At 36.3% G+C, this 22,894-nt stretch overlaps 4 protein-coding genes across 7 annotated transcripts; 2 read left to right on the top strand and 2 right to left on the bottom strand.

Moving 5' to 3' along the window:
- The first annotated feature begins 76 nt into the window (after positions 1-76).
- On the top strand, positions 77-6,025 carry LOC105685156 (leucine-zipper-like transcriptional regulator 1). Of its 2 annotated transcripts, XM_048649980.1 has the most exons (10): positions 77-479; positions 567-689; positions 1,057-1,365; positions 1,461-1,575; positions 1,675-1,841; positions 2,007-2,992; positions 3,154-3,356; positions 3,492-3,776; positions 3,925-4,107; positions 4,178-6,025. In XM_048649980.1, the coding sequence occupies exons 2-9, from the start codon at positions 583-585 to the stop codon at positions 4,057-4,059; spliced, it is 2,307 nt and encodes a 768-aa protein (XP_048505937.1). In that variant the 5' UTR covers positions 77-479; positions 567-582; the 3' UTR covers positions 4,060-4,107; positions 4,178-6,025. The 2 variants fall into 2 exon arrangements, with proteins under 2 accessions (XP_048505937.1, XP_048505938.1); XM_048649981.1 differs by having other exon boundaries at positions 77-689; positions 1,161-1,365.
- A 189-nt stretch (positions 6,026-6,214) lies between these two features.
- Positions 6,215-12,575, bottom strand: LOC105684936. Of its 2 annotated transcripts, none has more exons than XM_012398686.3 (6): positions 12,437-12,575; positions 11,529-12,259; positions 10,655-11,005; positions 10,351-10,571; positions 10,095-10,238; positions 6,215-9,965 (listed from the first exon to the last, which is right to left on the bottom strand). In XM_012398686.3, exons 2-6 carry the CDS (start codon positions 11,830-11,832, stop codon positions 8,574-8,576), a joined length of 2,412 nt encoding a protein of 803 aa, XP_012254109.2. In that variant the 5' UTR covers positions 11,833-12,259; positions 12,437-12,575; the 3' UTR covers positions 6,215-8,573. The 2 variants fall into 2 exon arrangements, with proteins under 2 accessions (XP_012254109.2, XP_048505936.1); XM_048649979.1 differs by having other exon boundaries at positions 11,529-12,068; positions 12,437-12,573.
- Positions 12,576-13,613: 1,038 nt separating this feature from the next.
- LOC105683164 (U3 small nucleolar ribonucleoprotein protein IMP3) lies at positions 13,614-15,056 on the top strand. 2 transcript variants are annotated; one of them, XR_007276926.1, is made up of 5 exons: positions 13,614-13,890; positions 14,021-14,335; positions 14,541-14,613; positions 14,755-14,834; positions 14,928-15,056. XR_007276926.1 is itself a non-coding variant. In XM_012395590.3 (4 exons), the coding sequence occupies exons 1-4, from the start codon at positions 13,754-13,756 to the stop codon at positions 14,776-14,778; spliced, it is 549 nt and encodes a 182-aa protein (XP_012251013.2). In that variant the 5' UTR covers positions 13,614-13,753; the 3' UTR covers positions 14,779-15,056. The 2 variants fall into 2 exon arrangements, 1 of the variants encoding a protein (XP_012251013.2); XM_012395590.3 differs by having other exon boundaries at positions 14,755-15,056.
- On the bottom strand, positions 14,824-18,911 carry LOC125499889. The gene is made up of 2 exons (XM_048649975.1): positions 15,945-18,911; positions 14,824-15,856 (listed from the first exon to the last, which is right to left on the bottom strand). The coding sequence occupies exons 1-2, from the start codon at positions 18,581-18,583 to the stop codon at positions 14,824-14,826; spliced, it is 3,672 nt and encodes a 1,223-aa protein (XP_048505932.1). The 5' UTR covers positions 18,584-18,911.
- Positions 18,912-22,894: the final 3,983 nt, after the last annotated feature.

Raw genomic sequence — 22,894 nt, 5'->3', positions numbered from 1 at the left:
ATATCTTGCAGTGATGATGGAAAAGATACAAGCATAGATATATTGATACAAACTGGTATGAATACTCAATGCTGACTCTGCTTTATATTCTGCCGTCAGTTTCGCGCGTTTCAAAAGGATTTTCCTCTGTACTTTATTCTAGCTTCAAAAAATTACTGGATTTGTGTTTTTTCATTCATACGACCAAGGTATTTTGTAGATATCAGATGATCCATGAATGAAACCCCCACTTTGTCAAATATCCCACGCAAGTCCGATCAGAATGAAATATCGATTTGGCAAGCAACTTCCCCGAATGGTCAGAAATTTCGCGCTTCGACACTACTTATTTCTGATTGGCCATGATAGATCATCCACCTGATTTTGACACTTCGAGACACTGCTTCAAGATACATAACAAACGTGACAATAGCATGAGAATTATGTAGACCATTCTTTTGTGGAAATATACTGTATTATTGCCTCTTGTGTATGATTTGGTGGGTGTCATTTTTCAGTTCGAAAGTTATGTCGAAGAATCGTATAAGAAAATCTCAAACCTAAGTGTAAAAGTCTTACATCTGTAGAATATCTCACGCGAAAATGGATAACATAGCAACAGCCGAGTGTCTTACCCTGGATTTTGGACCTTTCGAAACCGTTCATCGATGGCAGCAAATGCCAGAATGCAGAGAATTTGTTGGAGCAAGGTGCGATTCTAATTAACTCATTTAAATTAATTTAATCTTGTAGGTTATGGCAATTAATATGATGCACACACACTCATACTGAATCTTGAAAGCCGCTACCACCATTCCGAATTCATGCACTCGATTGGCCTGCTACTACATTGGCAATAATTTTATAATTTTATGCTTTCGATTCTACACATTTCAACTGTACATCAGCCTACAGACAGTTGATAATTCTCAGTTTCATGCATGGGATAATTTTCGATCTTTTGGCCTAATCATTGTAGTTACCACCATATTAACAAAGATCTCAACGATATTTTTGTGTTGACCAATTATCTCTGGGTGTGCAATGGTATTTAAACTCTAATTGGTTTTCATTCAGACGGAGCAAGCACACTGTAGTGGCTTACAAAGATGCTATTTACGTGTTCGGGGGAGATAATGGAAAAACTATGCTTAATGACTTACTACGGTTTGACGTTAAAGAAAAATCTTGGGGGCGAGCATTTGCCATTGGGATTCCACCTGCTCCAAGATATCATCACTCTGCAGTTGTTCATGACGTGTCCATGTTTGTTTTTGGAGGATATACGGGAGACATTCATTCAAATTCAAACTTGACTAACAAAAATGATTTATTTGAATACAAATTCAAAACCGGTCAATGGACAGAGTGGAGATTCATCGGAAAGTAAGTTTACTAAAATTTGCACTGGCATATGTGTGGCAAATAAATCACATAAAATGTAGGTGAGGTTCATCCTATAATATCCTGTATCTTCACAGAACGCCAGTACCCAGATCAGCCCATGGAGCTGCGGTATATGACAATAAGCTATGGATTTTTGCTGGTTATGATGGGAATGCGAGATTAAATGATATGTGGACCATATCTTTGCTTGTGAGTTACATAAAACGTGCATAAATGTGCAACATGATGATTGCCCAGTTATTAATCCACTGCACGGCGTATTATCTAATGTTAAGACTATTGTTATAGCCAGGAGATATGAGAGTTTGGGAGGAAGTTTCTCAATCCGGAGATTGTCCACCAACATGCTGCAACTTTCCGGTAGCTGTGGCCAGAGAGTCTATGTTTGTTTTCAGTGGTCAAAGTGGGGCTAAAATAACGAATAGCTTGTTCCAATTTCACTTCAAAGAAAAACGGTTAGTTGTATGAGCAACATGTATTGTGCGATTTCAATTAGGAGTCATTGAAGTCGACCATAAACAAAATAGTACTTCCTCATACCTGATTGCAGATTGCAAAATTTGATTTGTTATTTCTTCAAAATTGATGTGTAAATTTTGCTGTGATTTATCAATTAATAGTTGGACCAGAATCTCTACAGAACACATATTGAGGGGAGCACCACCTCCGCCAGCGCGTCGTTACGGTCATACAATGGTTAGTTTTGACAGACATCTTTACGTCTTTGGTGGAACGGCAGATTCCACACTTCCCAATGATTTACATTGCTATGACCTGGACACACAAACCTGGAGTGTAATATTATCATCTGCGGATAGTCAGGTGCCATCGGGACGATTATTCCATGCTGCTGCTGTAATTGGTGAAGCTATGTTTATTTTTGGAGGCACTATAGATAACACTGTCAGATCCGGTGAGATGTACAGATTCCAGTTCTCATCATATCCTAAATGTACATTACATGACGATTTTGGGAGGCTGCTTAGTAGCCAACAATTTTGTGATGTAGAATTCATTGTTGGAGAAAGTGAGGAAAGAATACCAGCTCACATTGCCATGGTTGCCGCTCGATCTCAGTGGCTAAGAGCTAGAATTACGCAGGCACAAGATCAAAGAGAAAAACACCATGAAAAAGTGTTGGGTTCCAGTGATATACCCGTAAAAAATTTACCGTTATTGGAAGTTAAATTGAAAGATGCAGTTCCCGAAGCATTTGAAATGGTGCTGAATTATATATACACTGATAGAATAGACCCCACAAAGAAAATAGAAGATCCATTAAGTAACAGAATTGTTCTTTTAATGATGGACGTTTACAGACTGGCTGTTCAGTTTCATATGAAAAGACTAGAACAACTCTGTGTTCAGTATTTGGAAGCAACTATAAGTCATGCCAATGTTCTTGAAGCGCTTCATAATGCTGCTATTTTGAAATTATATTTTATTAAAGAGTTTTGTTTAAGTTTCGTCGTCAAGGATAGTAATTATAATCAGATTGTCATGAGCCAGGAGTTTGAAACATTAGATCAACCATTAATGGTTGAGGTCATAAGAAGACGACAGATGCCGCAAGCAAGAAATTCCCTCAAGTCATATGAATCTACGGGTAGGCATATTTCTCAGATAAGTTTTATAGCTAAAAGGAATCAGATAATGAACAATTCAAATTGTGAGTTGCATTGTATTGCTCTCAAATATTGAATTCTATTGTTGAAAATAACATTCAGTATTCACTCTATTTGAGATAACACTTTTATCCCATTTCAGAGTTTGCGCATATCCATGTATTGGGAACAACATTGGAGCAAGACATGCAAGTATTTTTAACAAGTGCCAGTAGTGAATTCTGTGATATTACCCTAATGTTGCATGGTACGCCAATACCAGCGCACAAGGCTATCCTTGCTGCCAGATGCAGTTATTTTGAAGGCATGTTCCGGTCATTTATGCCTGAGGACAATATTGTCAACGTAAGTACACACAACCATCATCCTCATTGATCTGTAGCATACTATGTACCATATTTTTAGTATATGACATGAAACCAAATTTACTGGTACTCTAGCACTTAAAACTGATACAAAACTGATTTTGAATGTTTCCAGATTCAAATAGGAGAGATGATTCCTTCGAAAGAATCATTCGATTCGTTATTGAGATACATTTATTATGCAGATGTATCGATGCCTCCTGAAGACTCTTTATATTTATTCACCGCGCCAGTATTCTATGGATTTACGAATAATCGACTACAAGCCTTCTGCAAGCAAAATCTTGAGATGAATGTCACATTTGAAAATGTTATACAAATTCTTGAAGCTGCGGATAGGATGCAGGCTATCGATATGAAGAAATATGCCCTCAATCTCATCGTTCACCATTTTAGCAAGGTATACATACCTATTATGCGTTACAAACCTAGGATTCTTCGAAAATATTTCATACTTGCTGACATACTTAATAATTGATCGTACACTTCAGACAGCTCCTTTTTGATTAAGTCAGTATGGTCCTTTATATTACGCTTTTGATTTTTAGGTGGCTCGCTTACCAAAACTAAAACAGTTAAGTCGGGAACTTTTACTAGATATCTTGGAAGCATTGGCAGATGAAAAAAGTGAAGTTCGAATGTGTCAAGACATGTCAAACGCCAGTCTTTCCAGTGACTGCTGACAGACCTCCAATCAAGTGTGGCACGTTCCCATGCCCTCCAGTTTCCAGGTTTGGATTATATTCGGTTCTTGAATTAAAAAAGTTCATGGCAATTTACAGTTCAACCTTTGTTCTTCAGGAACTTTTTCGTGTGAACTTTATCTTGATAACACGCATGATATTGTTCATTGGGAATTACTATTTCGACGCGAAGATGTGTCCGCAGTATAAACAAGGGTTTAGACGATGCAACCACAAGAAGAAGCGATACCATCGTTTTAAAATTCACTGACAGCTAGCATGACTTCTGGTAAGACTGCTAGCATGTCTTCAAAAAAGATGACACTGGCAGCTTTAACTGTTGAACTTACTAAATTCATCAGCTCGTCGTATGATTTGCTTCATTTTGAAAGTAAGCTATTCTTAGTCAGAAAGTGATTTATAGAAATAAGTAGTTATGGGATAGTTTCTATTGTCAAGCAACGCCATTATTTTGAAAGTTAACTTGTTGGCTTAACATCAATGTCCATTCAAATACGGTGATGAATAGTGCATGAAATTCGTCAGCTTGCTGCGTTATCAGGATCAGCTAAGAAAAACGCATCTTCAGCATTTTAAGGTCCAGAACCAATTTAATTTTCTAATTTTCCCCGATTTCCAAATGAATATCGTCACAAGTAGTGAAATCGATTGTCATTCGCAACAGGATAACACAGAATAAGAATTGCAATATCGCTTAAAGTTCACTAATACTTTATGATATTGTCTTCGGTAAAATACAATATAGTATGATGAAATAAGTTTTGAGCATTACATATGAGCATTTAGGGCGCCTGCATGAAAATTCAACATTCCGCAACCATAATAGTAAGCAGTGTTTGGTCTACGAATTGTGATTTTAATATTATCAAATATGACAAACGTTATTTAGGAACTCGATCCCTCGATCGCGCGAAATATTTCATCAGTGATATATGTATAGTTATTAATTGGTCAGTTGATCATCTTTAGCAAAGAGATATGAATGACAGGTGTAAATGCTGGATCTGGATGGTTTTTAAATGGTGTAATTTGTAATATAAATAGGCTTACCAAAGGTATGTTTGACAAGAACCATAAAGTTACCGTTCTTTATGATGAAAAAAAATCACTTGAAGCAGACCTGTTAAGACAATTTTTTCCACTACCTAAGACAGTTTGAGTATACGGGACAAATTTGCACAGAATTAATCCAGTATCATAGCGACAATGATCTGGGGTTACTGTAGCTAATGTTGATATTTGGTAAAATAGTCCTGTATGTTTTTACTAATATGAATTTCACTGAATAATTAACTTAGTCAATATTCAATTATTATGGATGACACCAATATAGAAGTGAGAATATATGAACGCTATTCACAAACGTACGCATTTTTAATCATTATAATCGTTACGAAACACTCGCATCCACAACCTTCATTGCTGTATTTATTCAAATTGACCTTTATTGTGTTGACTAAAAATAATAATAATAATAATAATAATAATAATTTCACGAATATTGCTCAAAACTTTTTTTACGTCTTTTCATTAATATCAATTGTCAATATTTATTTTTGATGTCAATAGATTGACATGTCTAAATCTTTAGTGTATAGATTCACTTATGAATGTTTTCCAATAGAATTATTTTGAGCGAAAGAAATATTTGTCTGTGCCAAAACCATGTCAAAGTAAAAGCGTCCCTGTTGAATGAAAAGTATTAAGTTTAGCGATATTTATTATAAAATATAGCTTGAGTTCGATTGTCGAATATAAGCACCTACAGAATTTCATATATTGTACACATCAAATTATATTATCAATCTTGTTATAATATTGTATACTCCGTGGTACTACCACAAAACTTGTTCGATATCATAGATTCTCCGAAATTATATAAAAGTTATTGTAATCAATAATGCCTAGAAGAAATATATTACTACTAGAAACTGTTTTAAAATTATTGCGCACGATTGCATGATTTACTAGTATGTACGGTTTTAAACTGGATCATACATTTTTACCCGATAACGAAAGTTCTTTTTTCCCAAGAATTTCGGGATTGTTTCAACTTTTCCTTAAGCTGAAACTGCGGTTTTCATAAAACCTCCACAAAAGAGATATTTGAATTGAGAAACAGGTTGAACCAGTATTTTTCTGAAGAATCGACTTTATTTTAATTAAAATATACAGTTGAAAACGTAATGTAATCACACTTTTTTCCATAGATTTTTATAAACGATAAGCCTTTATGTTTCAATTCGTGTTTCAACTACAGTAAATTGACATTCTTACAAAATACTCATATATTTCACGTCCTCACCTGTTTGTAAATAGATGTGTCTCTTCTACATAAGTGTAGCAATCATTGTGATCCACAGTATAGAAATCATCAACTTAGATCTCTGTATCCAGTTGGTAACTATCATATAGGCACATTTTCATTTTCTTTTTTTTCGTGATTGAAATTTGTTCATACACAACGTATATACCTTTCTTATATACCAAGTTTAAAATGTTCCTTAATTTAATTATTATCTATTAACAATGACTTACAGCAGACACGGACATCGATTGTGCTGTAACTGTTTTGTGAATCCTATATCATTGATTGGTACTTACAATCGTTAGAATTAATCGGATATATTTTTCAGCAAAACAAGAAAACCTCGCCACCTTCAGCACCTCAAATCAAAGGATAATAGTTCATACATAGTCTCTACAATTTTATAAGTGCAATTTCGTAACACATGACTCCAAAGTTTTGTGCAAAGGCCAAATTGATATGCTTGAAAAAACTATTGAAGTAAAAACGGTTGTTAAAAATATCGCAATGCTGACAAAAACAAGTCATTTGATTGCAGCCAAATGATTCGAGGTTGACTCTAGAATAAGCCCAGTAAAATATGTAATGATTGATAAATAGTTTTGATTAATTTCATGACGAAAAAAATAATGGAAGCACAACAGATGTCTGTACGCCACTCTACAAAAGACAATCATTTCATTCTCTCATAAATATCGATCTTTCAACAACGCTCTGTTATCATTTAATTGTACATATTACTCACTAATCTTGGTCACAAAGCTCCTACTAAATTCGTTCTACTGTCAGCAAAGGCAAATCAGTGAATGTACAAGATTTGGTAGTAAATATATATTATATATATTATCGCAGTATAACACCAACATAAATATAGAAAAAAGATACTTTAAAACTATGCATCATAGCGTACAATTGAAAGAATATTTCTATGAATCATGTAGAAGGAAACAAAAGATAATTGGTTTATAATCATTGGAAAAGAGACTAAATTATCTTTAATTCTTAAATTCCCTCAAGTAATGAAATGGGTATCCACACCAATGCAATGGATCAAGATCAAGTGGAAATATTTAATTGAAGTTAGATTTTTTCCTGCCTAAAATACTTAACGAGAATTACTGTGATATAATGGTGTTAGATTTCAGACATTGAGCTTTGGTCAAGCTTCAATTGAAACTGTGATCGAGATCTTACTGTACGGTAAACTTGAAAATGCACATAAGCTTGGGTCATCATCAAAGTGAATACAAAAAATAGAATCATAGCTGAGGCTGGCCGCATCATATATGGTTCCATTCGGTTCATTTCACCTTTGGACAAAATGACAAGTTCAAAATACACTTCTTTCTGAATTCTATCCAAAATCAATTAGCAGTGTTCGAAAGAAAAACGCGATATCTTTCTATTACCATTACAAGGTTGATAATTACAGTATCCGTCAAACACAATATCAAAAGAGAATTGAAAGAAAATATACTAGCTATAGGCAAGTAAAAATTTATTTTCCAACTCATTTGATACGGAAAATTTTTCAAATATAATCACAAAAGTGTTAGAAAAAAGAAAGAAAAACAATAAATAATTTGTTAATATTCTCTCTCAACATTACTTTTGAAATGTTAACGCTCGTTTAAAATATCATAAGAAATGGATCTGGAGAAGAACGTCGAAGTGTTACTTTTCGACTGTAACAACATAAATGTTCCCAAAATAAAAAAAAAAAACAAAGTGTTTGTAGAATACGATAATTAGCGAATCAAGATTTAACTACGCACAGTGAGGTGTAAATTTCATACTAGAATGATAACCGTGAAATATGAAGTAGGTTAATGTAGGGAATTAAAAAAATTCTAATTATTATAAATAGAGTTAGGGCAAGGTTACTCTCCTGCGGTTTTCTTTAGTTGGTATTCATTGATATTAAAAACTGTTGTATCTTGTGAAATTTCTCGTTTTTGTTTTAAGTTTATAAACATCAAACTTGATTCATTGACACTCATCTGAAAAAAACTTTTACAAGGTGTCTTGTATATTCTCCTGTGTGTACAAAAGGTCGAATTCATGTGGCTCATAAAATTGAACGAGAAATACAAGTATCGTTGGTCAACTTACAACCACATCTGGGATGGATAATCTAGCCCTAATAAGAATTTTCTCACAAGGTTTTTTAAATGATGAGTTATTTTTATTTGCTGAGTCGCTTTATTCTAGAACGCGTCGTTAACGATCTGGCGCTAGGATTGTAAGAAGATTTCACCCGTTTGGCTATAGCCGACCCGCTCGGGGTCTGTGGCAAACCAGACGAAGATGGAGGCTGTTTTAATTTGCTGGGTAGCGAGAGTCTGTTCGCTTTTACAATTCCATATTGACTGGCGATCTGGGGTGGTACCGTGTGGCCCATGATATCGACATTTCTCGAGCGTAAAGTTTTTATGGGAGTAGCCGCTATGGTATCTGACCGTAACCATCTTTGTGGTGGCAGATCAGCTGGATTTGGTATATTCACTCTTTCACGTTGAACAGTGAAACTTCGTCTAAATTGTAATCGACTCCCACCATTTATAGAAGGTCTCCTGATGGTTTTCACTGGGGTTGCCTTTTTTTCCAGGCTCCTTCTTTGGTTGGTCCGTGTATTTTCAGATCCCTCCCCCATTTTCCATTTATCTGGCCACGATAATCTACTGTGACTATCTTTACCCTGATTTGCTGGGTCATTCTCATCGATCGGAAGCACTCTTTGATCCTCTGATCGTGTTCGCCTCTTCAAGCTAGGCTCTGAACTGCAGCTTTCCTCAGCCGGTGCCAAGGTACTGTGTCTCCGTTTCGTTGCAACATTGGTACTAGTCTTCAAGTCACAAGACCCATTAAATGCATTTTGTCTAACCATGTGATGCAAATTATTTGATTCTTCTTTGGCTTTATCATCAGTTATTCTGCTGGGTCTTGGCATTTGTCGTATAAGTTTTTGTAAATTAGTAGTAGTACCAGTGCTTTCTTTTGATTTGTAGTCAAGTATCCTTTTGGAACGTATAGGCTGATCTATTTTCTCTAATTTTGTTGTCGAAACGTCTTCTGATTTGGTATCTTCAAAGCTTACATTATCGGAACAGACACTCGATGAAACTTCAGCAACTTGTATACTCTCACGGCTGCGAAGTTCTCTGTGGGGACTTTCGTGACGTTGTTCCAAACATTTACTTGCTGAACGAATATCATGCGATTCACTTTTCGTATTTACATTACTGTGTTCTGCCAAAAGTTTTGCTACCGTGGGTTCTTCTCTGTGAAGAATATTCGCCACTTCTGTGATTTTTCCAATAGCATCGACAACAGTGTCAGATGAATCTGGTTGTTTGGATTCATTCTCATTTGACTCATCTTTGGTAAAATTTGGTACTGGTGTTTGTGGCTTTGTTGGATATAAATTTGGATGAGGTTGAGGCTTGGTGGAGAAATCTGGCTCTGGTTCATATGGTTCAGAAGTACTTGGAACTGGTGAAAGAATTACTCTTCGGGGAGTTCCTTTGGGAGATACAGGGTGCTCTTTTTCTTTGCAGTTTTTCTGTCCCAGCAGAACCTAAAAACCAGTACAATATACCATCAGGGCGTCAGCTAGGATATGACATATTTGGATGAGTTCGTTGTTGTTATTATCTGAAAAATAATCAAGGCAGATATCTGTAGTCCATTGGACAAGATAGCTTACCTCAGTTCGGGAGGGTCCAGGTGGGTCCAACATCAGTGTGACAACACTGGTGTTATCAGCTCGAAGTTTAGTCGACAACCATTTCTCCAGAGCTCGATCCACAAGACTTTTGGATGGATTGATCCACATTTGCACATCTGCATACTGAAATAGCAAATAAAGGTAGTTCAAAGGCACTAGGTAAATATTGGAAGTGATGGGTCGACAAATAAATTGAATTTGTGTCGACTAGTTTCACAAATTTCCAAATATGTACCCCATTGCCAGTTTGTTGTGAAGCGATCAGATGTTTTTCATTATGCCTCTCCGCAGCTTGGACAATGGCAACAGCAGCTTGTGGTGACAGCATATTCCACAAGCCATCAGTACCAAATATCAGACATCGATGAGACTTGACATCTACAGCAACAACCGCAACATCGGGCTCCGGGGAAACAACAAACTTATCGAGTTCAGAGTTATAACTCCAAAGATCACCTGTATTCAATTTAAAATGTTATTTATCTGTTACCTATTAAATTTGAGCATGACATATTGGTATGTGGACTTCAGTATCTCACCTAATGATCTGGCAACAGCAAGGAATGGAATTTCATCGATGTGTGTTGAACGTCGAACAGGTCCCTTGTGTCCGATTCGTGGTCTGTTCCATACAACTCTAGGAACACCAGATTTGCTAACGACTTTTCCACCACATGCTCGAATTCTCATCATCTCTGGGGTACTTTCAGGTTTATGATCTTTAGTAAGAGCTTTTGCCTTCCATTGTGGTTCTCCATCATCTTGATAGCCGAGAATAATACCAGAATCTCCAACATGTCCGATGTAAATTTTTCCTTTACGAATAAAGGCAACACTTGCTGTCGTTCCAGCGGTGCTAGGGAGACCTGAAGCTGTTCTTGGCCATTTATCTGAACAAAAATGAATGATAGTGTTTATGAATATTTTCTGGATTTTTCCAAAATTCATATATTGCTAGATTTTTCTAGTCTCTTGAACAATCAAATAAGCAAGTAGGCTTCTTCAGACTTTGGTATTCTTTAGCTATGGTAACAATGTATCAATATTCATTTATCTCCAGGTATTGTTTTATTTGTTCAAATTTCGAAAATGAGTAGCAATTTATCTGTGGTGGAAATATTCAATACCAACATAGATAAGTTTTGCCAAATAAAAAATATTACACGATGCGAGTTACGCACATGTTTTGAACAGATGAGAAAGTGAAAAATTGTTTTAAAAACAACGATATTCAGTTCCAGCCCTACTCCGGATATGGATAAGTTTGGTGAAACTTCGAATTGAGGTTACCTATGGGTTACATAACCTAAATTTCATTCTCACGTAGGCCAAGAGGGAAGAGGGGATGGATGGTACGAGAGGGTAAGAGTGGGAGGATTGGGAATAGCGCGGGATGGTAACCCGACGACTTACCGAGCTGTCGCCACATAGCCTGATGGGTGTTATTGTATCCGTCTTGGATTGCTCTTAAAACATCCTCATCTTTTTCAGACCAAAAGTTCTTTTGTTTGACAATAGTATCCATTAAATTTTCTTTGGCGTACGTGGCGGCTTCGCCACCGCCATGCCCGTCAAATATACCGAAAAACGCATATTCGAGGTCTTTGTCGTCGGCTGTTTGCTGGTATGCCACGCTAAACATATCCTCCATGTATTTTCGGCCACCCTGATTACAGTGACCAGTAACACGAAGGTTCAGTCCTATACTTGGCGGCATTTTCACTCTATCGTTAGTTTAATCACGGTAAAATTTAACACAGTTATTGTCCATAAACAACACATCGGGACGGGAAGTACGAACGCACACACCCCCTTCGCCTCTGCTTTCTTTTCACTGACTGTCCGTCCTTTGCTCCTGCTGCGAGTTAGCACTCACGAACTCTCTGGACGGAGGGGTACTGGGGGCGCCTCTTTCCCCGCTTCCCAAGCTGTGGCCTTTATTCCTCGACCGTTCTGCGAACACGATGCATGATGGGACTTGTCTGGCTAATACCGGCGTTGCCAAACTTATAGCTGAGTGAATCATCGTAGTATACCAAATCACTCTCAATTTAAACAAATGCATATGTGGTTACATTCTCTATTTTCTATATACTTTGCCGTTGTAGTATTTGTCAACAAAGCGGCATGGTCAGATTTGAATCCTAGAAAAATGTTTGATGTTCTAGATGGTTCCTTGTTATAATACAAGTCAGATTGCTAGAGTACTGTCAATATCGTATGACGTACCAAATGTATTATAAGCGTAGGTGTCAATTTTTAACCCTACGTTTGTTACCGGATTCGCAATTTATTCTATCCATCGTCTATACGGTACTCACCTATAACAAGCCACAATCATTCCTATTTGAGTCCTTCCAATCTCATTATGTGGAAGGTAATTTTTATACAACTTTCCTATTAGCACATATCATTTTTCTCCGGCGTCTGAAGTTACCACAGTTTTATGTGATAATTTCGTGACACTTGACCCATTACTTGGCTGATAACGACCATAAACAGCTGTGCAATTGGCGCGACATCCGAACTTCTTTCGTTCTTCAAATCTTCAGTCATTGAACGATCAACTGTAAGAAACATAAGTATTACTGGCAAAGATTTTTAGCTCTCTAAAATTTTACTGAGACGATTAACTAAATTTTAGTAAATGATTTGACAAATACTTTTTTTCTGAATTTTAATCCAAGCTATTTGCAGAATTCGATTCATATGGAAGCTTTCTGATGCCTAGATGATCATACTATGGTCCACCAACTGAAAAAGTGTCATTGAAGTGAGAAACTTCGTGAAAAATATTTTTTAAATATATGTCTATACTTGCCGAAAAATATTCATTGCACTCAGGTATACATGGAAATTGGACAAGTTAATCATTGTCCAATTGTCCGGATAACTAATCTCGTGTGTACGTATGCATGAGATGGCTCACGTCTAGCTGTAAGAAAAAATTAGTCAACTTTGTAGGGCTTACAATTAGCGCGGTTTGTAGAAAAATAATAGATCGACAACCACTTTCGGTTGGATGTATGTACGTACGTGACATAGTGGTTTTTATAGTAAAACTGTTTTTGCTGGATGTGTTTCTAGAATCATTCATGATTAGTGGATTTAATAAATTAAATAACTTTGATTCCGCGGTGACTTTAAATTCGAAAGGTGTGCCTCACTTTGATCTTGTTGGAACTTGTTTCTCTTTCACACGTTGATAAATCTGGCAACAATGTGTCATTTGAAATATCACGGCCAGCTAGGCAACTTTCACAATGGACTAGTCATACAGAATGTTCACCCGAAATTTAATTGATGGGAGACAAAATCGACAGATGATCCTAATTCCAAAGAGACAATAATTGATGAAAAGTATTAAAGGCCAGTTCATTACATAGAAAATGTAGACCATATTAAAACAAGGATTATGTCAGCTTCAAAAGATGGCGCTAGCGATAGGAAGAGAGAACTATAGAGATCAGTGGAGAGAACGGGAAATTTTTGATCCGCTCTACGACACACAACTACACATTACTGCTGACGTCAAAGTTACAGCAATAGCTAGAGAAGCCCGGGAGGGTCACATCACCGCTCACACCAAGAGAAACGTCTCTGATTTTGGTGGCGTTGTGTGACTAAAACACGAAAACATGGTCAGAAAATTAAAATACCACGAGCAGAAACTGCTTAAAAAAGTAGACTTTATTTTGTGGGAAGCTGACAATAATTTACACGAGGTCAAAGTTCTGAAACGTTATCAGATACAGAAAAGAGAAGATTACACCAAGTAAGTCCAAGTACGCACGTGGATCTAATCTGTCAACTCGAAGGGGAAGCTTTGTAGATATTTCGTTTAGGAAAAATGAATAGAAATTAATGTCTAAGATCAAACTTGCTATCCCAATTCCGTGTTTCAGATACAATAAATTGTCACGTCAGATTCGAGAATTGGCTAGAAAAATCAACGAGATCGATGCAAACCATCCATTTAGAATAGAGCAAAGTGCTCAGCTGTTAGAGAAGCTCTATATGATGGGACTCATTCCTTCTAAATGGGATTTGTCTCTCTGTGAAAAAGTTACAGCCAGCTGTTTTTGTAGAAGAAGATTACCTGCTGTCATGGTTCGCAATAAAATGAGCGAAACAATAAAAATGGCAACAAAACTTATCGAGCAAGCTCATGTGCGAGTTGGAACAGAGCTTGTGAAGGACCCAGCCTTCCTAGTAACAAGGTATTTCAATTTTTTTTGATCATTGCTAAATATACAGTACACCTAACTTTGATTTTTTCAACTCTTCTGATTATTGTGTACATTATTATTTAATAAACTTAAAAGGAGTATTTAAAAATAATTACTTTGTTTGGTGGATAAATCGAATAATTCAGAAGTTTCAACATGTGTGATCAGTCATCAACATGTAATTTGGTATTTCTAGGAATATGGAAGACTTTGTGACGTGGGTTGACACCTCAGCAATCAGGAAACATGTATTAGAATACAATGACATGGTGGGCATTGTTATTATAACATACTATCTTATAAACTCTCACATATTGTCAAACAAATCTCAATATCATTTTAGTTTATATTTATGGTTTATCATTAATTGGATATGTATTCTACAGACATAATGCGTTACATTGTTACAGAGAGACGACTTTGAGGGCATTTGAATGACCAACATTTATACCGGATATTGGATGAGAAAAAATGTATATTTACTGATTTTGTAAGGTCACCCGCTTTCTTGTATTACAGCCGTAGAAAATGTTATCATTAACATTGTTTATTGAAAAAACTGGATTATCTTCCACTTTCACAGGTCTTGATGATTGGTTTGTCTTGTCTGAAATGGTATTGTAAGGTAATCCTGTATACATATTGGTTGAAGATGCATTGTGTGACGACACAGAAGGTTTATCATGTGAATAAAATATTGCTCTATTATTAATAGGCTGTACGTTTTTCGATGTATAGAGTGAATCATTATTTTTGTATTTCTTATTCGGAACTGTCTCATCTTTGCGAAAAAGTAAAGTATTTAACGTATTTTCTTGCAACTGGTTCCCTATGTTCATTTGAGCTCGAGCTATTTGACTGGTCTCTGAAGTAACTTGGTTTGTCAATGATGTTTTTTGTTTCGGCTTCCAATTCTCTGCGGTACTGGACCAGATATTTTTCTTGCAAACTTCAGTCTTTGTAGTTTCATTTTCCAACGAATTGAATACATTGGTTGTAGTGTAAAAGGTTGGAGCTTTGGTAGTATCGAATTGCACATGCTTGATGGGAACTTTACAATTATTGAGAGTCACATCACCTTGCCCATAAAATATGGAAGGAACATCATACTTTTCAATACTTTTCTCAGACGTACAAAGTTCATCACCTCTGAGACTAGTTGTGGTGCGATTGTGGACTCCAGTAATAATCGGTTTCATGTCGGTGTAACTTTTCGATGGCACTTGTCTGCTATTTTTCGGATTGTTAGAAGAAGTATCATAGTTTGATCTTCTCAAGTGTGCACGATAAAACATCCCATCTTCGATATTGTCCGGCATCATATTACTACAGCGTTTAGCGCTCGTTGGTGTGTCAACAGAAACTCTCTGGATTGCAGAGCAGTTATTTGAACTTTTTTTTGCTCCACTTATTGGGGAATGTGATGGAATTTCTAAATTACGGGGTGCTAGTTCTGGAGTGTACTCACTTTCATCAGCATTGAGTATACGTCCTATTTTGGAAATGATAGTGCTGGAAATAAAAATCTCTAGTTATTTGAGTAGAGTCAAAACTATGCTATTTTTTACATTTTGAAATAATATTGAACTGAATTGAATACCTTAGTCTGAGTATTTCCTGGAGCATTTGTTTCATGTGTTGTCGTCGCAAGTGCAATGAATGTTTGATTCTCTCATAGTCTGGTTCAGGAACAGGATTTTTTACCCAATTTGGTATATCCAAGTTGGGATCTTTCTCAGCAGACAGATTCATTCGTTCAGGTTTGTAGAATACTTCTTGCTCCTCTGTTATTGTTCTAGGGTGAATATTACCCAAATTAGTCATGATTATAGAACTAGCTTTTGTACAAGTCTCTTGATCAATTCTCTGCAACTGCGATTCGGTCAAGAATTGTGAACTGAAATCTGCCGGTGGACTTTGGGAGATTTTTTTCGGAGGGTTTGTATTTTGTGTACCAGTCAGATTTGGAACAACAACTTTGGGATTGTCGGGAACAAAAATTTTGTCCATTATTTTGATATTTTCCTTCCTAGTCTCACCTAACAGATGATCTGGCAGAGTTTTCAGATAGAAATTTCCAAGTACATTGGATGGATGCATATTTACAGATGCAATGTCTTTTGGGAGAACAGAATTTCCAAGAGGACCACTATCTACATTGGCGGTAGTACTACTAGTGGGATGAAGTTTGGTCTCGTTTTTATTTTGGCTTCTGTCTTGTGATATGATGATACTAATAGGTTTTTCAGTTATATGAATAGAACTAGTTTCCTGTGTCTCTCTAGCTTTCTGATCTTCGATTGTGATATTCATGTTCTCATTCCTTGAATCTATTGAAAATTCTAAAATCAAGTCATCCGAGGACCCGAGAATGTTTGTATTTCTAGATTGTGAATGTATAGATGAGTTAGTGCCTTTGGCCTCTTGCACTGAATTCAGAGGATTAATATCTGCCCGTATCATTTCATCTTGCATCAAACTTTCATTATTTTGTGGTGTGGGTGTAAGTCGTAGTTTGAGATCTGTTGGCGAACCTAATATTTTTTTTTCACCAGTATCTCCAACAGCTCTATCAGCGATTTCGGTCCGATATTTGTTATTATAATCCCAAAGTTCAGTATCATTATCGGTCATTTCAGTCCTTTTTGTTACATCATTGGACTCCAAGATGATCTGTGGTGGTAAAGATGTATCAACTTTTGTATTTGTAGTTTTTTTGACTTCAATATTCGCCCGATATTCCAATGAATCATTTTCTATTGGGCTAGTCGTATTATTAGTTGTTTTATTGATTACTGCAGAGGTTTTTATAGAGTTGATAGTATCAGTATCATTCATTATATATACTTCTTCAATTGTGAACTGGCTGAATGTAGAATTATTATGTGATAGAATGCTTTCATTGTCATCAACTGATTTATTATCATTTAAATGATCTATCCCAATTGAATCATTTATGTAATGCATTTCTTCAATTGTACTACCATTGAATGTAGATGCATCAGGTTCCAAACTCATCTGCTTATCATTTTCACCTTTTGACAGTGATTTTCCATTCACTGAATGTTGATCATTTTCATTTGAAGTGTGTTCACAGAACCATGGACTTTGAAGCTCTACTTCATCAGTTGGAAGACTTTTTTCCTTGCTTTTTTTCAGCTCCAGTATTTTACAGTCATTTTGGTCTAATATTGGAATATCTAGTGAAGGTTTTCTGGTTACTTCATCATAATCAGAAACGGTAAAACATTTGTGTTTTACTTTAACATGTTGAGTAGCATTCTTACTATCGTTACTACTAGCCTTCTCATGTGCCCCTGAGTCTCTGGTTCCAGTAACCCAAAGGTCTGTAACTGCTTTTATCGGTCTTGAGCTACTGATTAAATTCAGCTCTGAGAGTTTACGTGTCATGTTAAGTTTGCTGCTTTTCCAGTTACTGCTTTCTGTAATAGCAGCTGAAATACTACTTTTGAATTTAAACTCATTCACATGGTTCAGACAGGTTTTCTTGGATTCATTGTCAAGCAATTGTCCTGTTGGTGTTTCAAGGTGGTGAGAAAGAGCATCAAGAGAACGTTTTCGTGAAGATAACTGTTTATCATCAGACTTTTGTTGTATGGGTTTGACATTGATAACAAGTGGACCATTCTTGAATTGTTTGGTTGGATTTACAGGAGTTAAAGAGAGCTGTGCAGATGGACTCCTCTTCATTGAATCAGCAGACAGCCCAGATGAGATGTGCACAGAAATGCAATTGTTTGATTCCATAGTTTGATCAGTCAGAGGTGACAAATCCTGGGCTTGCGAGATACCACCATTATCGTCAGTTTCAAACTCAATCTCAGCCATTGTGCTGACATCAGCCAACTCAATTAGCCTATGCTCGGTAGCATTACATTTGCATTCTGTACAGAGGCTGTAGTAGTCCAAACTACGATCAGAAGTATTGTCTTGCATAGGAACTGGTTGTTGCGAGTCGAGATCAATAGGCTTATTGCCATCAAGATCATTGTATGTTGCAAAGATATCATTCAATGAGCTTTCAAAGACGTCATCATGCTCGTTCTCTTTTGAGCACGTTGGATAGTTTTCGGTGGCTACATCGCTGAAAATATCCGAACCTATGCTATTGATATCTCGTGTAACGTCCATTTCCCGGAGATCTATTGCTTCAAGCATTCGCTCAAACGACTGCGTGGATTTTGGTAGGGCACAGACTGGTGAAATAGTACTCGACATTTTCGACTTTAATTCATTGGCAAATTCATCGTTGACTGAAGAAATAGTCAACGGATTGATATGTCGAATTTCCGCGGTGTCGTACGTCGACTGGTGATTGGTAGTAACAGCAAGCGTTACTTCCGGCACGCTGAACTTCGCACGCTATTTTCACAATATCCCAGAAGTCTTCACTCGTAGCGATACCGGATGTTAACTGCAAGACAGGAAGAGAGGTGTCGGGCTTGCATCTGAATGAATTATCGGTTGTTATTGATGTATGGAGCGTAGTATAGCTGTAATATACTCAAAAATTCTATTGTAGGTATATACATGGTTGAATGTAAAAATTCCTTTACACTTTTAAAGATGGAGGATTGTTTTATGACATCATTCGCTGAATATATTATTCTACTGAATGGTCCGAATTTTAAAGACAATCCATTTCCGATTGATTGAAGAGGGATGATCAAAAAATTTTCGAAGGAATTATATCAGGAGGATAGAAAAATATTGAGAAGAATCTTTCGATGGCCATAAACTTCTTATAACATTATATGTGTGTAACTTTATAATACTGAACAATGTGTTTTCCTTATTACACCCAGCATATAATTAGTTTGATCGTTGAACTATGATCTTCAATAGTTGTTTTTACGTTAATTCACAATGTCTAGTCGTCTATTATACACAATTTTGTTAGCACAAAACTGCATTAATCAATTTGTGCTTATACCTTATCACTATTTCCATTTGCAGCCCTACAAATGTACGAAGAATAATTAATCGATGTGAAGACGTGTTCCGAAAATCGACAAAATTAGAGGCGAAAGTCTACGAATTTTTACTTTTTCTGCAGTCGAATATTAAACATTTTTTTTAAATATTTGAGCGATTGGTTTCTATAATATTCCGATTCCAAAACAATGAATTTATAATCATTTCAATCGCTCGATCAATTTAGTTAGCAGATTCGGATTCTTGAGTTCAAAATTTTATCTAAACTGAAAAAAGAGATTTTGATTTAATCGAAAAAAAATCGGAGATTTACATTGCAAATTAAGCCCTTCAGATTCTTGCGATTTTAAAGCCGAAACCACAGTAAAAAAATGTAAGCTCAAAGATTTTTTCGTGTTGAATGATTTAATGGGGTGGCGTTTCAGAAAAAACAGATTTTCCTCTCCTTTGAAATCTGCGCCGACCTCGGCGAGGCCGCGAAGATAGGAAAAATCGTTTTTTTTGGCAATATCTCATTTTTATTGCTCGTGCTACCAAAGTAGTTTCAGATACATATCTCTTTAGAACTGATGAAGTACTTCACCAAATAATTCTAGTCCATTTCTTCGTTTTTTTGCAATTGTCAAAAATCGTTTGGGTTATTACCGCGTGCTTTCTACTCCAAAAGTACCGGTCCGATAAAAAAAAAATATAAGATCAACGCAGATTCATATTGAATGTCATCATTTTTAATTCTATATGGGATCGTTTTAGCTGGTGGAAATCACGAGATTGTTCAAAAACCAGATTTTCGACACTTCGTTACCTCACCGACGTCAGTGCAGATTTCTGGAGAGGGGTAAACCTGGTTTTTTGTCCAATGGACCGCTTAAAATGATAAAATCTTTGCCAAAATGTTTGGATATTCCTGGTCAGTGTTATCACCGTACCTCTTGGACTATTATGTATAAGAGTGGAAGTAATGTAAATTCATAGATTTATGTAAGACACGCCAATACCAAAATCATCGGTACTGACGCGAAAGAAACCCGTTGTCGGTGTGAGAGAAAAAAGTCGTGATTGATATCATAGACGCTGCGTAACGCACATCTACCATATTATTACGGATTTATTACGGTGTATCTATGCCTATTATACGATCGGCGTTGCGATTAACCAAATATGCATAAATTAATAACCGTCGTGTATCTATTAGTTAGCTAATCGAAATGGCACTTGCGTGTTGTATTAACGATGAACAACTAGGTATATAACTTACATGGTAACATAATAGAAAGTATTATAGTCCAACTAGATTAATTATCGGTTGAACATTTGAACGTCAATAAATTATCGTTACATCGCCTTTTGATTTGAAGAAATCAGGTATTTCTATCAAACTGTGTATGGTTATTTTGATTAATGGATAAACATGTAATCTTATTATAACTCGTCATGAAGCATATCATCATAGACACCGATTTTTTTCATGTTAAAATTTTGCGTAAACAAATCGACCGCCAGTTCAGGAAATACATAAAATTTATACCAGTTTTCCCCGCAATGTCCCAGAACCTGTGAAAGAAAAATGTGCGTCATTTGTTCAAACTTTGAAAGTTATTTAGCAGGTATTCATTATTATAAATGCATATAGCTTTCGCCGAAGGGAAGAAAAAAAGAAGTGAAGAAGAAAAGAAATGTAAGGTAACCGGTTCTGAAAGATTTTTGTCCACTTGACGTGCAGAAGACAGGAGAAGATAAGAATCATAACGACTCTCCACGCTTCAACTAAAATAAGATGTAAGAAAAATTGAAAAAAAAACCCGGGGTGCTAAATTGAGGGATTTCCGTTTGCGGAAAATAACACGAGCTCACGTTTTAGAATTTAAATGATATAAAACGCCTCATATGTTATGCATTGTAGTAAAAACCCTAAGAACTTTTCTGTCGTTCATTGTTAATGCATACCCATATCTTACTTACACCTTTACAGATATATCTATATGTTAATTTTTGCCGTGGTTCTTTCCCATGAAAATGCAAAGTCATGAGCGTAGGTTCTATGGAACACGTAGAGCTAATAGAAAGGTGGTACAGGTCAGCCTGATGCATATCTTGATTTGAGCCTGCTGTATGTATACAGTCAGGTATGTATAATAATATACCATGTAACTGTCTATGACGATTGAGGTTTGAATATGAATTTCCAGAGTGGGTGATACGTCAGAATAAATATTGCGTACAGCTTCTGCAATGGCTCTGTATAGGTGGGTATGTTCATTTTTGTCTGTGACAATGTTCGTGCACGGAGAAGAAGATGGACAATCAGGAGCTGATCAGTCCGATCAATTGCTATATTTCAGATAAATAAACCGTGCGAAAATTTGGAGACTTTGGAATATGCTGTGCATGCTTCAGCGATTTATGATCATATCGTCTTTTTTAATTGTTTGCATATTCAGAAATACCTTCGTTTCCAGAATAATCCGTAGGTATTAACATGGTAACCTGTTTTGTTGCGGACCGGAATCTGTCTCCAAGTTATTACAATACAGTTCGTCTTATTACAACTCTTAAGCGAATGGGTTTTTTTTTTATCAATTCCTTCTACTGTACGCATATCTTACAAGCGTAACCTTTTTGAATGAATCGTTTTTTTGTGAACTGAATAAATTACCATCGGAATATACCTGATGTCAACCAACGCGCCAACGATCTACAAAATTTCACGTGCTTCAACACGTACAGAGTGAATCTTTTCGAATGCAAAAAATGGGAGAAGCGTAATTTAGCGGGTGCTCTAATCTTCAAATTTTGTCGAGCCTGCAGGCGCGGTAAATAATTAAGACCGACGAATTGAGCTTCTACCATTTTTGAAGGTTGAACCTACTCATTTTGTATGAATTTATAACATAATTTCATATCTCGTTATAATTCAATTCGAACAGTTCGTTTACTTACTGTATATGAGATAGATTACCCACGTAAATCTGACTCATTACGTTTGCAAATTCCGTTTAAAACCAACAGAAGAATGAACTTCGCGAGTGCGTATGAATTTATTCGGTATAGAAGCGGGTATTGTACCAGAGCGATAATTTTTTCCTCCTACTGTCTTCAGCTTTGTCTCTAGAATCTTGGCGAAGGCTCGTGGATTAGGAGGAAGGGAAATGTTTGAATTCACTTCGCGTATATACCGGATCAACATATACACACGTAAATGATCCTTTCTTAGAAAGAATTATACGTAAGAAAAATAGAAATCCCATATCCGATTCACAACGCATGTGAGATCGCGAAGTAATTATTCATCGAATCGTTGACTGGAGTTCAATCTGATATGATCGTGACTTTCGCAATGACTACAATAACTCGGTAATTTCAAGGGTATTTTATAGGACGCTTACGAAGGACCGTTAAGAGATGTGTTACATACGAGCAGCTGTAAACAAGATTATAGTAAATTGTAAACACGGTAACTTTTCTGGATAACTCGGGAGACCACGGATCATCTTGAATCGTGAGTCTTTTCATGTACAGCGGGTATATAAAATATAATATTGCAAAGCCTTGAGAATATATTTGAGGTGGACTACCGGGTGGGATTTGTTTTGT

Source organism: Athalia rosae, chromosome 2 (genome assembly GCF_917208135.1).
Source record: "Athalia rosae chromosome 2, iyAthRosa1.1, whole genome shotgun sequence".
In the NCBI taxonomy this organism is placed as follows: domain Eukaryota; kingdom Metazoa; phylum Arthropoda; class Insecta; order Hymenoptera; family Athaliidae; genus Athalia; species Athalia rosae.
The sequence above is the reverse complement of the archived record's forward strand: the minus strand, read 5'-3'. Positions and strand labels throughout refer to the sequence as shown.

Coding starts and splice junctions, on each gene's coding strand:
- LOC105685156 (XM_048649980.1), top strand. CDS start 583: ATGGATAACATAGCAACAGCCGAGTGTCTTACCCTGGATTTTGGACCT. Junction 1,576..1,674: donor TGTGGACCATATCTTTGCTT/GTGAGTTACATA, acceptor CTATTGTTATAG/CCAGGAGATATGAGAGTTTG. Junction 2,993..3,153: donor CAAGTCATATGAATCTACGG/GTAGGCATATTT, acceptor ATCCCATTTCAG/AGTTTGCGCATATCCATGTA.
- LOC105684936 (XM_012398686.3), bottom strand. CDS start 11,832: ATGCCGCCAAGTATAGGACTGAACCTTCGTGTTACTGGTCACTGTAAT. Junction 10,572..10,654: donor TGCTGTTGCCAGATCATTAG/GTGAGATACTGA, acceptor AATTGAATACAG/GTGATCTTTGGAGTTATAAC. Junction 10,239..10,350: donor CACAACAAACTGGCAATGGG/GTACATATTTGG, acceptor TTGCTATTTCAG/TATGCAGATGTGCAAATGTG.
- LOC105683164 (XM_012395590.3), top strand. CDS start 13,754: ATGGTCAGAAAATTAAAATACCACGAGCAGAAACTGCTTAAAAAAGTA. Junction 13,891..14,020: donor AAAAGAGAAGATTACACCAA/GTAAGTCCAAGT, acceptor TCCGTGTTTCAG/ATACAATAAATTGTCACGTC. Junction 14,614..14,754: donor TATTAGAATACAATGACATG/GTGGGCATTGTT, acceptor ACATTGTTACAG/AGAGACGACTTTGAGGGCAT.
- LOC125499889 (XM_048649975.1), bottom strand. CDS start 18,583: ATGTCGAGTACTATTTCACCAGTCTGTGCCCTACCAAAATCCACGCAG. Junction 15,857..15,944: donor CAGGAAATACTCAGACTAAG/GTATTCAATTCA, acceptor TTTTATTTCCAG/CACTATCATTTCCAAAATAG.